Below are 15,236 nucleotides of genomic sequence, written 5' to 3'. Positions count from 1 at the left end.
TCAAATTGATTGAATAAATAAATCCTGTCAGGGAACCATATAAAATCATTTTGAGACTGAGTTCTAAGATTTGAAGTTTTGAACAAATTAAGGTTGTGTTTTTGATTGATTCACATGTAACAGATGTAGGCCTACATGATGAAATCATGACACTTTTTTCAGTGCAGGAAGACTTTAAATGCTCTTAAAGCATAACATTTTTAACTTCACAAATGTGGAAGTCTTCAAAAAGGGATTTGCATAAATGTATTCTCTGGGTTATATTTTTGTTGTGCCATTTGCAGTGTGTGGGTGAATGTGTATACTTGTCAGCATCACCATGGGTGACAACACACATTGACATGGACAAGTGGGCTTTAATAATCACAAACACCTCTTGGCAATGAAGGCCTTATTATAGGCTATAAGGAATATGAAAATGAGCATCAGTGTTTTTTCTCCCTCCTCTTTACATGCTGACAGCGTGCTTACCTGTCATAACTCCATCGACTGTATGACATGCTCTTATTGTTGCTCAGTCCGTCCAGGCCATCTGTGAATATTTCCCCAGTTTGACCGTCTCGAAGCAACTTTACCTTCTACCCTACAATAGAGAGAAAAGTCAATTGGCTGCTTCTAATTTAAAAATAATAATAATTGAAAAGACGCGAGGTTCCCAATACTCTTCCAACAAAAAAGCGGATAACTGCAATATTTCGTTCAAGAAAGAAATCTAAACGTGTGCACTCATTTTAACAACGGACATTTCCCCTCTCACAGCCAGTGGTTCAGTCCACCTATTTTAAACCCCTCAACCAAACGGTTTTCTAAGGCTACAGCTCCCCACTAGAAGCATCTATAAAGACGTTCGCTGTAGCGAAGACGGAGGATTTAACACAAGACACCAACAATATTATACGGCTCGGCGTCGCTGTGTAGCCTAATCGAGCAGTTGTTGACCGCAGATGGCCATGGACGGACTGAGCAACAATAAGAGCATGTCATACAGTCGATGGAGTTATGACAGGTAAGCACGCTGTCAGCATGTAAACAGACTGTAAAAATCTGTTTTTATGTGCGTGTTAAATAATTAATATGAGCAAAGTAAACGCGACGAGAAACGCGAGCAGGCAAACCAACCCAGTCGTTCTTTACGATGAGAGAAGACGCTGATTTTAACGACTGAAGTTGTGTACAAAGTTCGCGATTCGTCTGAGGAAAAACAACAAATGGCTTCTTTTAGTGAAAAAGAGTTATTGTTTGCTAACCTGATGCTGTAGGCTATTTTGGTTTTCCTGTTCACAAAGGCGTAACAGCGAGTAGAATTTTTCTGATTTGACAGCTGAATGGAGAATTGAACACAGCTCTGTCAATCACCACATGACTGAAACCTAACGGTCATTTTTGTTTTAAACCGGTTACTGCGTATCAACATTGCTTTTGGTGACCAAACGTCTCGGTTCTATTTCAACACGTGCTCTTTCCAGCGCATCTCTCGTGTATTTATTAGTCTAGCTTCAGCATCCTCTCAGCTCCACTGTCAGCATCCCAATTCTCTACAGGCATCATGCTATCTGCCTCAGTGCCTCTCCTTATGAACCAGAGGAAGAGACTGGAGATCATCATGTCTGCAGTAGGTGACACATTTGAAAACCCAGGATGTGATTGGTATGCTATGACTGCTCTCTCACTGCTCCCCAGAGGAACTACAGAAAGATCCTCTATAGTCTGAGGCTTCCTTGCATTTCTCCATGGGTAGCATATGAAGCTCATTCTGTGCTTCACACTTCTATATAGTAAGCAAAAGTGGTTTGTTAAACGAGTAGAGTATCTAAATATGTAGTATTTATAAATCAGTTGGTGAACAATAGCCAGGTGACAGAAGTGTGCAATCGGTTACATTGCTATTCAATAAGGCCATGTTACTGGAGCTGTCAAATTAAAAAGTTAGTAATTTAAAAAAAAAAAATATATAGCCTATATATAGGATAATACAATTCCGGCCAATACGATAAGCCATTCATGATTTTGATCATTACCATATAGATGACAAAAAGTCATAGGCCATCTGATTTTTAATTGGGTTTTTAACAATTGAATCAAAAATAGTGACATCATTGTAATATTTGCTAACTGATTTTAATTTGGTCTTGTATTTCTTTGCTTACAGTACATAATTTGTAATAATTAAGTTGTTGTTATTAGTACGTCTTTGGTTAAAGGACATTGTTGGCAGATGTAGTAAGTCTGCGATTGTATACACACCCGCATACCAAAAAACCCATTCTTCATCAGTATCGAGGGGTATACAGTACATTACTCTGAAAGCACACGATTTCGGACGCCGTATCTGACCCTCCATCTCTCTCCTCCAAGACCCTTTTGGCATAGTCAGTGTCTGCGGATGCATGTGGGTGATAGGGCACAGAGGTAAATGGAGGAAGTGTTCCTATGGCAAAGACAGCGCTTCAGAGAACAGCTGGTGCTTCTCCTCCAAACAAAGGGAATACTATCCATCACTGAGCACCGTCTCTGATGAATGGATAAAAGAGACAATACCTGCCAGAACATCAGGCTGGAGTACATCCTAGATCATAGTTCTGTATGATGCGCAGCGAATATAGAGCTGTGCTGTGATGGAGACAAAAGCAGCACAATGTATTGTTCAGCTGACTGTAATCCTTTCAACTATGCAGTAAAACATTCCCCTCACCCTTTTAATTGAGCCTCTACCTGCCATTAGATCAGCTCCAGAGTGATGCCTTGAGCTGGTTTGGGATTTAATGGAAGTATGGCGCTGATTACTGTGCACAGATCATGCAGGCATTACAGTTGTCAGCCGTCCTCTCCTCATCAGCTCTGGAGCTGCTCTCAGGCAGTCTAATCAACAACCTTGTGTCCCCATTAACACTGCTGTAACACCCAGGTGTTTGGTGCAGATTGTTTTCGGCACACAGGCAAACTTCAATAGATGTAGTTAAGCACTTTTATATTTCTGTTAAAGAGAGGGGAGTCTGCTCCAATTATCCAAATAAATGTCAAGTGAACTCATTAGGAAGCTGATAAGATGTCTCAAAATGGCTGTTAGGTAGACCTGATGATAATTTATTCCTGCTTTTTTCCCTTTCCACGGTAGTCATAGGAGTATGCAATTAATGCATAATTGACCCTTTGCTAAGCTCAGCCTGCTTTGTTACTGTTGCTAACTCCAACCAGCTTCACAGAACATCCTATAGGACAGAATATGAGAACACTGGCTGCATCCAAACACTTCCCAACTATAGACCTTATGTAGCCCCGTCCCTTTTCAGTGCTACGCTTGTGTTGTCTTCCAGTTTGTATTTCCACAGCACGAAGGTATGATCTTACGGATTTATAAATGAACCGCTCGTTTTAAAATCTTCCTGGTCTACTGACATTTGTTATGACATCCTCTTCAAACACTACAATGCTCACGATAACTTTCGTTAACTCTACAATAAGTCAGTCCACATCACCATCTAATTACTCTTCAACAGCAATGCCATAAAATATACAGAGCTACTGCAAAAATGGAAGTTCAAAGACAAAATTCTAAAGATGGCTGTGCGCTTGTTTCTCTGGCGCATAATGTCTATATATTAGGCGAAAAAACCCCCGAAACACTTCACTATCCCATGAGGCAACGGGAGAGGAGTTGTGATCCACAGTGAAACTGTAAGTTACATGACAACGACAACATGACCAATATGTCCGGATTACATTCACTACACAAATTTATATTTCATAAAACATATATATATATTTAATTGTCGCAAAGTATATATTTATTCAAAAGAAGGACCTGCTCAAAGAGTAGCTATGCCATTTCAAATGCAGCCTCTGTGATTTTCAAGTCCTGACCGTGGACAAGAGGAGCTGGGGATGGAGGAGGGTAATTACTGTAGTTCCTGAGCAATACGATAAAGCCGCTGATAATACTGAATGGACCTTATGCTGTGATAGGTGTCGTATTCCTATAGGAAATGTGGATAGCGAGAGTCAGCTGATGCGAGCTTGACTGACATGACATGCCAAAACTAATGCTACGCCTGATTTAGAGTCAATTTTTTTTACGTTTTTAATCTAATATTTATATTTTATTTCAACTAACAAAAATATTTTGAATAGTTTTAGTTTTAGTTAACTATAGCATTGTGGAGTAAGGAAAATAAAATACTGCTTATATCCTCTCAGGTTGCCTTGTGTCACTATATTAAGTGACCTAATACCATTGTACCATCATTTTTAGTTTAAAACTATACAAACATGCAGTTCCTCAATAGACTTTGTTCGTCTAAGAAAATGTTGGATAGCAACAGTTGTTAAGGCAGCGCTTAGTGAAGGTGCAGTTGTCTGATTCTTTTTTCACACTTTACTATAGTAACAAATATGAGTACTGTGATGGTGCAGAATCGGTGGGAGGCACACACACATTTCATATCATCCACTGCAGCACACTGACTGAATTCCAATAGGGGTTGAATCGCTCAGTGAATTACACAGAACATCTACTGTGTTATTCTGACAGATAAGTGGAACCATTGCATGACTTTTATGTAAAGCCACGCTCTCTCTATAAGGCAGATGCTTGATTTGTGGGATTCATTTCGCATCTCTGCTCAGAGCCAGTAAGATTGTTGAGATTGCTTGGGGGAAGATTTTCTACATTTTTCACCTTAGAAAGGGTCTATGCTACCTGGAGAGAGAGAGAGAGAGAGAGAGAGAGAGAGAGAGAGAGAGAGAGAGAGAGAGAGAGAGAGAGAGAGAGAGAGAGAGAGCTGTCCGTTAGCATTTTCATTCATCTCAGTGGCAGTTGTTGGCTTGTGCTTGAACCCCCAAAAGTACTATCCTTTTCTGACCCCCTGGTTGGTTTAGTGAGAGGTTTAGTAGCCCAAGGCCCACTTAAAAAATGAGATGCACTGATGGCACTACAATCATATTGATTCTGATTTGTTATTGGTACCTGCTGAGGAAATCTTCGCAATAAAAAAAATGCTGTTTGACGCATGTCTGCTAACAACATAAAATGTTCCTTGTGGTTGGACATTGTGTCGAAATCCCAGAACAAATACCTTTTTTATAATGACCAAGTTTTTGATCTTCGTCATTCATCACAACCCGATCTCACGACAATTCGTACAAATATTACGAGGTGGCTAATTCGTACAAATTATTTTGACCTTATTCGTACGAATTTGTATGATTTTTGCTAAATCTTACATATTTTACGAGTTGCCCAATTTGAATGAATTCGTACGAATGACCTACCTCTGACCCCACCCCTAAACCTAACCGTCACTGGGGTTTAGACAAATCGTACAAATTCGTACGAATCAGTCACATTTTACTCACTCGTCGTACGGATTCGTATGAATTGTTTGTGAGATAGCGTTGGATTAATTAGAGGATGTCCATGCCGGTCAACCTAAAGACTATAAATAAAGTGTTCTCACTTCCTATTGACTTTTTGGAGCTTAGAGACCTTAGTTTGGCACAGGGGAGCAGATTTATAAGGCTTTTTGTTGATTCTGCTCACAATGCATCTCTGATCTATACAGCGAGGAGAGCACATTGCTGTGCTTGTGTGTATGTGTGGGTGCAAATCTGTTGTTTTGTCTTAAACAGTAATAGGTGGTGTCCGTCAGGTCTGGCCCCTGGAGATGTGACCCCTGACATATACTCAGCCTATATATGAAACCTTTGAGACCGGTTTCTGTGGTAACCATTCACCAGCAGCAACCCTCTACGCACACCTTGCCAATAGAACCGCCATTGGCTAGTCGTTTTTTTAGTTAACTCTCCAGACTGATATATATATGTATGTATGTATGTGTGTGTATATGATTTCACCAAATCAGCTTATGTCAATCAAGCATTGTATTATGATATTATGATAATCCAGCACTAAGTAATGATAGAACTTAGTTAGTAATTAGACATTAAACTTGGTAACCATGTATGAATGCATAGTTGTCATTTTAACTCAACTAAGGACTGAATAATTAAAAGTGAACTCTGTTATTTTGACAGGAGAATACAACAATTAATATTGTGTACCGGTACATGTAGCGCGTCGATTCTGCGTATGTAAGCTCTCACTCTCTTTGCGCGTGTGTGAGAAACCCTGCGCTCTCAGCAAATCGACCATGAGTTGTGCCTTGTGCACCTTCAAACTAGAGTGTAGGCCTACTGTACGTCAAATACAGATACACTGCACACATCCATTGAGCTGAATAGAAATAGTACAGATCGCTTGACGGAGAGTTAAACTCTCAAACGCTCAGTCAGAGTGTTCAGCGAGTGAAAATATAAACTTATATTTATCCTCAACACACACACACACACACACTGCCAGGTAAAATCTAAGAATTTATTAGCCAATGACTAATGATAGACTACTTAGTCGCCCAGAGTGAAGATTTAGTCGCATATGCGAGTGATTTACTCGCATTGTAGAGGGTTGACCAGTGACTGAATCCAAACCTCCCATTTACTGCAACTTAACAATACATGCTCCAGCTCTGTTTCTTATATCGAGTAGGCTCATGTCTTGGCTAATGGTCTTATGATGATGATAACAACAGTCATGCCTGTTTTTTTTACATTACATACAAAAGTGTACATTTTATCATTGTGTTTTTGAAAGGGGTTAGCAAGATTTAAAAATAATGATTTAATATTTAATTAATTAATAAATAATTATTTTATTCAGCAAAGATGCTTTAAATGTGACATTTAAGTTTTTGACATTATCATTAGCAAGAGCATATATATATCAATATTATCTACACAATCAAATAACATAAATGTTATTTAACTTAAAAGTGTTATAAGTGTTGCTTGTGGAAAACACACAAAGGAAACATACGCTGTTCTTTTTTTCTTTCCTCACTGTAAGCTGTGAGCATAAGCCCTTTCTCCCTAATGGGCTGAAAAGGGGCACAGAACAGAGACTACTGCACTGCTCTAATTACTGTCTCAGAGTCAGAGATGTGGAGTCCGCAGGGGAAATGCATCCGCAGGCTGGAATATTTTACAACAGAATTGTTTAAAGCAGCAGAGAGAGATATAGAAGATCTCACCCTAATGTCCATGTAACACATAAAATATGAGTAATGTTACTCCGGCAGCACCTAGTCTACTTATGTCTGCTTCATAATCAGTTCTAATGGTCTGATTGTGTCTGAAATGCAACTTTATTATAAATACTCTGGTTTTGATTTAATTACGACCAGTTACTCATCCACACATTAACTGTAAGACAGGGGAAAATAATAGATAATTATTATGATAGATGATAATCAAGCCAAACCAGGCTGAGGGCATGTTGAGTAGTGTTAATTGTTTATTTATCTTTTATTCTTTCAGTTCACCTCAGACCTTTTCTGCCCATGATATCTGAGGGCCCTGATTAATGTTCTCTGCTGGAAGGTAGTCAGTTGTGTGGGAGTAAACAGCTTTTTAAAATAAAAAGGCATTAGGTTGAAATTGTTAAAATTAGCTTACCAAAAAAAGAAAAAGAAAAAAAGAGCCATGTTCCGTGCTGTAGTCAATAGACAAAGGCTCTAAAATTACGTTAAGCTACATGCATAGGGCTGGTTCACAAAAAACATGTTTTTGCTATTAAAATTGCTAGACGCAGGTCAGTGAAACGGAAAAAAGCACAGTGTTTTTTAAAAGTTTAACTTTTAACTTAGCGCCACGGGTTTAAAACGGCGTGTCATGAGCGAGAAGCTGCAAAAGACATGAGACGTGAGCACAGTGGTTAAAGACGTCCATCTAGCGCAGAGTTCTCAAACCGGTTCCACGGAGGGCCTAGTGTATGGAGGTTTTTGGTCTTTCCCTTCAATTAGTGCCCAATTAAGACCTAGACTACCAGGTGAGGGGAGATCTTAACCAATTAGTGACCTACTCAATCAGTTTGGTTCAAGGTAAAAGAGAAAACCTGCATACACTAGGCCCTCCGTGGAACCGGTTTGAGACAACTGATAGCGCGTTTAGGCTACTAAACAATGGAAAAGCAGCGCAGTGGAATGGAAAACGCGTTATGTGTAAACAACCCCATAGACAGCAATTTAAGGGATTCAATTCTCGATCCCAAAACAAAGGCACTTCCAAAAGGTACATGTAGGCAGGATGATTATGCAACATTGTATCCAATATTTGTGTGATATGCATTTTTGTGCCAATAGATTATCACAGAGGTGGCGCTTAAGAAAACAGCTTCCTACAGTATGTAGGCAGCAAGACTGCTTACTATATTTTAGCACAGATACACATCTGTGACATCGCATCAATTAAATTCTATGCTGGAAGTTACTGTTTCTTTGTAACTGTAAAAAAAAAAAAGCCCATAGTTATGCTAATGAACTGTGTACTTGGCAGAAGAATTTTTTGATTATTGCTAATGATAAATGCACAATAAGCCATTTGAAGCCATGCTTTACAGTTATTTTATCATGTTAGGGGTTTTTGATTCTGTCTAACAATATCCTAAACGTGATAATAACATCTCATATAATCACTAAAATCACCTCTTGTGTCTCACGCCAGGTTCAAGCATACTCTGTCTGCAGTGCGTATGCGTTGCATATTTTTTTGGTGCCTGTGTTAACAGGTTAGAGCGTTCACTGCACACGGATGCGGTCCGGCAATTTGTTCCAGCAGCGTTGAGTCTGCAGCAGTGCAGCTATCGTTCACGCACCGAGTCTAATTTAGCGGTGCTGCACACGTTGAATTAAAGTGACAGCGCATGGTTCGTGATCAGAATGAACACGGATTGACATGTGGTAATCTCACCATAAATGTATTTAATTAAATTATACTACTATTTTTCACAGTCATCTTTTTACTTTAATCCCAGGGTAAAGCAAAGAACAGCAAAACACATACTGTGTAAAAAAAATAACTAATGCTGTCAAAAAAAAAAAATTAAGTGAAATACACTGCACAGTTTGTTATATGTGTGGGCGAGGAGCTTGCATCTCCACAGAAAGTGATAATCACGTGACAGGCTGGTGGTCTGAGAACTACACAGAACAAGGCGGCTGCACAAATGATGACACTCGGTTAATTGTTGAAGTGGAGAAACATTAAGTTCTGTATCACCCGCAGGACTGTTCATATAAAGATTTATAATGCCAAGGAAAAGGCATGAGAGTCAGCTGTTTTTATCAGTTGTAAGTTTTAATTTAAAGTGTTATAATTTTTTATTAATTTTATCATAAGAGAAGCCCACACATTTAAATGTTTCGCTAATCGCTAGGCTACTTGCTTGAGCAACTTAATATATAAATCTATATAGAAGTAATGCATTTAATAATATGCTGTTTAAATTTAGTGTGTTTAAATGTGAATGGGTCTATGAAAGATTGTATAACTGTACTGTGTACAAAGAGAATCGCAATGCAGACAAAACTTTTTTAGTAACAACTTTTGGATTTGAAATAAAACTAATGAATAAATGTTGTGTTAGTGGTATAGAGCTGTGGATCAGTGAGAAGCGTCTCGCTGCAGGCTGCGGTGGACATTCAACCCGGCCCACATAAGTGTGATGTCAGAAGCCACACCCATGTCCAAATACATCACATGCACATTAGCGTGATTTTTTTCACCCAAACCAGTTCAGCGGACAGTCCGCCCTGCAGCCGATTCTTAAGATTTTATTGGTCGTCAATCACAGTACTGATTGCCTACACCGAACACTGATCCCTAAACCTAATTGTGCGTCCTCATTAACTTTGAAACAGGAAGAAGCATCGAGAAGACTTAAACCTCACACCTAATTATTTTTCATTTACTTCTTTTATTTCTCTTTTTATAACAAACCGTACTGAAACCCACTCAAAACCTACCCTTACGCCTAAAAAAAAAAATCCTGTTCCAATTGGAATCTACATATTGAAACCCACCTCAAACCTACCCTTATGCCTGAATCCTACTCAAAACTTACCCTTACGCCTAAAAACCCTTTCAGTCTGAAACCTACATACAACAAATCGGGGTTCCGGCTTCTGACATCACACTTGGATGTGGGCGGGGTTGGATGTCCACCGCAGGATGCTGTGAGCCCTATGGATCAGTTGGTCACTGCAAACGTGGCATATGAGAATGCACAATAGCGTGCTGCTCCTGCAATTACATACGTACTGCAAACAGAGTATGTGTGAACCTGGCATTACTGCTTTAAAACATTTTATTTATTTTTTATTGATTTATTTGTAGAGTTTATTTTTGGCATTCACTAGCTGTAGATATGAATGCAGTGTTGTTAAAAGATTGTGTTGAGTAATTGAAATGTAACATGCCAATGTCAATTTACCAAAACAGTCAATCTTTGAGTTATTCAGAACGAGTTGAAAGTGCTTTCTTGTATATTTTTCTAGCACACCATTTAATTTAAGGATTTATTTTCCTAGACTCCATTAGACATTCCTTCAGATAAACCTTGAGTAAAACAAGAGGTGCATTTTCAAAAGCTTTTATTGGCTGAAAAAAAGGTAGAGATTTTTCTATCATTTTAAGTTCGCTTAGCCTAAATGCTGAGTCATTTTGCTGCACGAGAAAAAGCCAGGTAAACAATTGAGCAAATGGAAGACATTGGAAGCGTTATTGCATCTTTTAGTCTTGTTAAAGGAGAGTGAGAGCCATACATTTAGTTTTGTAAAATTGCTCACATAAGCCTTGTGGGTGTTACTTTTAAAGTACCTTTCATTTATCAATCTTCCTAGTTATACAAGGAAGGAGGTTATTGACATTATTATTTAAGAGCTCAGTCTCTTTAATCTGTCACTTCTAGGTTGCCAGTAGCCATTTCACAATTCATTTAAATGCATCCTGGGCTGTTCCAAGCCCCGGAGGTAGTGGAAGTGGCATCTTATTATTTTTCCATAGCAAGAGTTGCATTAAATGTGAATTACATCAACTTTTATTTCAACCAAGAAACTTTTCAACCGTTATCAAGAAATATATAAAGCAGCCATTTTAAGACTTGTAAAGAAATAGTAAAGAAGTCTTCTTTAGTGGTTATCTGGGGTGCTAGAACATGAAGCTGGTTCAATTATGACATATAATGAGCACTCTGTCAGACTCAGCAGTTTGCTCGAGAGTTCATCTCACCCAACTGTGCTTCCCATAGACTATGCTTGCAATAGAATAATTATAAAAAAGTGTCTGCTGAAAGGAAGTAACTTAAAGGGTATTTTAAAATGAACAAAGTTTAGTGGTGTGTACTGTGTGAGGTTATGTTGGTTTCACCCTAATACAAGCATAAGGCTATATTTAACTCAACAAGATAATTAAAACTATGTATCTATGTTGCTACATCTGTAATGTGAACTTGTATTTCATTTGCAATGTTCATTTTTGAGTCACAATGCTCAATGCCATTAATCACACAATTAAAAGTTTCTACGTTTTCTTTTGAACGATATTTAAATTCTAAAATCAAATGCCATTCAATGAGATTCTCAGTTGAGTCTCACAGAAAGACTGGTGAATAATTCATGTTTTGGAGCTTAGTTTTCTTAGATTTACAGTAGCAGCAATTCTAGTAATGAAGACAGAAGTTTAAGGGTGCATTTGCATTGATTTTGTGTCTTGTATTGTATGGCATGATGTTAGAACACACACACACACACACACACACACACGTACTGTGTATATATTATATACTGGTATGAGATACAAACAGGTGATGAATGCCAATAATCTGGTCAACAAGAAAACTGTAAGCTTAACAAAGCTAGAATCTGTTATTCAAAGTGCTTGCATTATAGAGATTCATGACCTGGTGTGAGGAGAACAAACCCTGGACCACTGGGCAATGGAAAAATGTAATGTCTGTAGTCTGATGAGTCATCTATCACATGTCATTTTCTACATTTGGACAGTTGTAGCAGAATGTTAGCAGAAAGACAAAGGATGCCTTCAACACACAATTGTATCAGCTGTTAAACATGGCTGGCAGAGATGTTAAAGTGGTAAATGCTAAATTTTTGAAATTATGTGCAGAGGGTTAAGTTGGTTTTTGGAGGATCTGTGTCAAGTGTTGGAATATTCTTGCATGGATGATTTGGTTGTTGAGCAAAATGTGCGAGTTATTTTTTTATCAAATAAATTTCTTGTAGCGTTACTTGTTGAAAAATGGTGCAATATTATCCCCACATATATATCAAGAAATGTAGGACAGCATGTGAAGATGGATACATGAGCAATCTGTTTTTTTCTGAAGACACAGTACTTGGTTATGTTTGGTTATGAAGCATATGGAGTCTTTCTGCTCGTGCAGATGGACCAATTAGGTGGTTTTGTTCTATATGAAATATTGAGGGAAAGCAATGGCATTTTAAATATGTTTGATCTGGTCTGATGAATAAGCAATACAATTCGATAGGGTTTTGCTTTTGAGTGTTCCAAATTCTATGGGGGAATTTGGGGGACACATTTTCTAGCATCATAAACATGCTTCCGTAGGCTGATCCAAAAGCCATTTTAATTATATAATAATAATAGTAATAACAATACAGTCATGCTCAGAATGATTAGCACCCTTGGTAAATGTGAACAAAGAAGCCTGTGAAAATAAATCTGAATTGCTAATGCTTCTGACCTTTTATTAAAAAATACACAAAAATCTAACCTTTCATTGAAGTAAAAGAACTGAAAATGGGGGGAAAATCTCATTATGAATTTTTTTTCTCTCTAGTACACATTGGCCACAATTATTGGCACCCTTTAATTCAATACTTTTTGCAACCTCTGTTTGCCAAGATAACAGCTCTGAGTTTTCTTCTGTAATTTCTGAGGAGTTTGGAAAACACCTGACAAGAGATCAGTGTCACACACTAGCTGTAGTAACACATGATAAAGATCCAAGACAGTCTTTATTAGTATCACAGCAAACACAACCATAAAATTGACAAGATCCGACCACACTGAACTGAAACAAGGTACACAGGTAAATGTCCTCATAAGAGACACACACCTGAACTGAACAACAAATCACATTAGTGTCCATGACGACAGATTAGACAGTGCAAAAAGAACACAAAGTCCAAACAAAGACAATCAGAGGCTATTGCTCCATACAGAATCTCTTCAGATCCTTCAAATTCCCAGGTCCATGTTGATACACTCTCCTCCTCAGTTTTCTATATGGGTTCAGGGAACTGGAATGGCCATGGTAGAACCTTAATTGTGTGCTCAGTGAGTGACTCATTTTTGTGTTGATTTTGATGTTTGTTTTGGATCATTGTCCTGATAGAAGATCCAACCTCGGCCCATTATAAGATTTCTAGCAGAGGCAGTCAGGTTTAGATTTTTTTTATCTGTTGGTATTTGATAGAATTCATGATGCCATGTATCTGAACAAGAAGTCCAGGACCTCCAGCAGCAAAATAAGCCCACAACATTAAAGACCCAGCAGTATATTTAATCATACACATGGGGTACTTTTTTATCCCCGTGTGCACCAAACCGTTCTCATGGGTTTTCTGCCAAAAAGCTCATTTTAGTTTCATCTGACCATAGAACCCGGTCCTGTTTGAATTTCCAGTAGTGTTTGACAACTCAATATGCTGGAGTGTTTCTAGACAAGAGCAGAGGATTTTTCTTGAAACCCTTCAGACAACATGTAGTGATGTAGGTGCTTTTAGATATAGGCTAGGCCTATATATATATATATATATATATATATATAAGGATTTCTGACCCCAAGACTTTTTTTATTTCCTGCAATTCTCCAGCTGTGATCTTTGGAGAGTCTTTGGTTACTCAAACTATCCTCATCGCTGTGCATTAAGACAATATAGACACACGTCCTCTTCCAGGCAGATTAATTTCCTGTTCATTGGAACTTCTTAATTATTCCAATGATGGTGCAAATGTGATTCTTCAATGCTTTAGCTATTTTCTTAAAGCCACTTTCTGTTTTGTGAAGCTCAACTATATTTTGTTGCACTTCAGAACTATCTTCTTTGGTTTTACCTATTGTGATGGATGAGTAAATGAATTTGCTACCCGATCTCCATGCACTGTGTATTTATAGCACGAGTTCATGCTTTCATTTGGCATGCTCTTTATAAGCAAACATCCACTTTTGCGTGCATCTGATACGCAATACCCAGTTAAATTTAAATGCTTTTTAAAAAGCAATACAGAAAAAGGAATTAGTATTAGTGTTATGATTTTGGTTGCAAAACTTTAGTTTAAGAAAATTAGTTATTTAATAGTACACTCCACAGTCCACACCCAAACTTAATTGTGTCTTGAAAGCTTTGTGATATTATTTCTCCTCTAGTGGAAGTCAGGTAATATTTACCTGATTTCTGTTTCCCTTTGCCACTCTCACTGTAAACCAATACTGATCCGAGCAGCTTTGTAGCGGATTTGAGGAGCTCACCTAGCTGCACTGTGTGAGTTAGGACTACCCTTGCTGTTGAAGTTTACAGAAGCCTATGTACAGTAGATGACTGTTGCCAAATGAAAGCATAAACTCATGCTGTAGATGCGCAGAGCCAGGAGATTGGGTTGGAATTTGGCCTTTGTGTTTCCTTATTTTTATACTCCCGTAAAACAGGAAGTCATAGCTAGACAATTTCATGTTCCTAGTCCCCCTGGTATGCTACAAATTGTAAGGGGAATATACTTCAGATATATTTTACTCATAAGAATTTATAGGGGTATCAATTGTGGCCAACGTGTATTAAAAAAACATAACCCCATTTATTACTTTTTCTTCACTCTTTTGCAGCAAACCACATAAAATAACACAAGCTGCACTGGTTATTTGGTGACATTGATGTCTGATTTTTGTCTTAAATGATTGAAATAAGACTTTTTTTTCAGATATATAGAGGAAAAGAGGCAGTGAAAAAACTGTGTAACTAATGTACAGCACTGCACTGTATCTCATTTAACATGTCAAGAGTTTTTTTTTTGGTTTATAATACTAAGAGAAAGATGTTTGTTAGCATTAATCTAAACTGTGTGTGTTCTGCTGGCACATGAGTCACTTATTGTCACCCCTGTGAGACTTCATCGTTACCTTTACAAAATCACACCACAATGTCATTTTTTCACATTTTAACCAAATTATACAAAAGCCTGTTGAGAATAATGCAAGCTGTTTTCATTGGTCATGACTGCTATAAATCAATGTGACAAGTCACACTGTAGACTGCATTAGAGTACAGCATGAAAGTTGACCTTAGGACAGCTCTGATTCAGTAACCTAG

The 15,236-nt window shown here is 38.0% G+C and overlaps 1 protein-coding gene across 2 annotated transcripts in view; it reads left to right on the top strand.

The window, feature by feature from the left end:
* Window positions 1-807: 807 nt before the first annotated feature.
* tub (TUB bipartite transcription factor) overlaps window positions 808-15,236 on the top strand; it is an 88,130-nt gene continuing 73,701 nt past the window's right edge. The window contains exon 1 of one of the 2 annotated variants that reach the window (XM_079605319.1): window positions 808-1,006. In XM_079605319.1, the coding sequence (XP_079461445.1) occupies window positions 945-1,006 (62 nt within the window). In that variant the 5' untranslated portion in view covers window positions 808-944. The remainder of the gene's footprint in view (window positions 1,007-15,236) is intronic. The other variant, XM_079605322.1, reaches the window with a different exon arrangement.

The sequence above is a fragment of the Phoxinus phoxinus genome (genome assembly GCF_949152265.1).
Source record: "Phoxinus phoxinus genome assembly, chromosome: 2".
NCBI classification, from domain to species: Eukaryota; Metazoa; Chordata; class Actinopteri; order Cypriniformes; family Leuciscidae; genus Phoxinus; species Phoxinus phoxinus.
The sequence above is the reverse complement of the archived record's forward strand: the minus strand, read 5'-3'. Positions and strand labels throughout refer to the sequence as shown.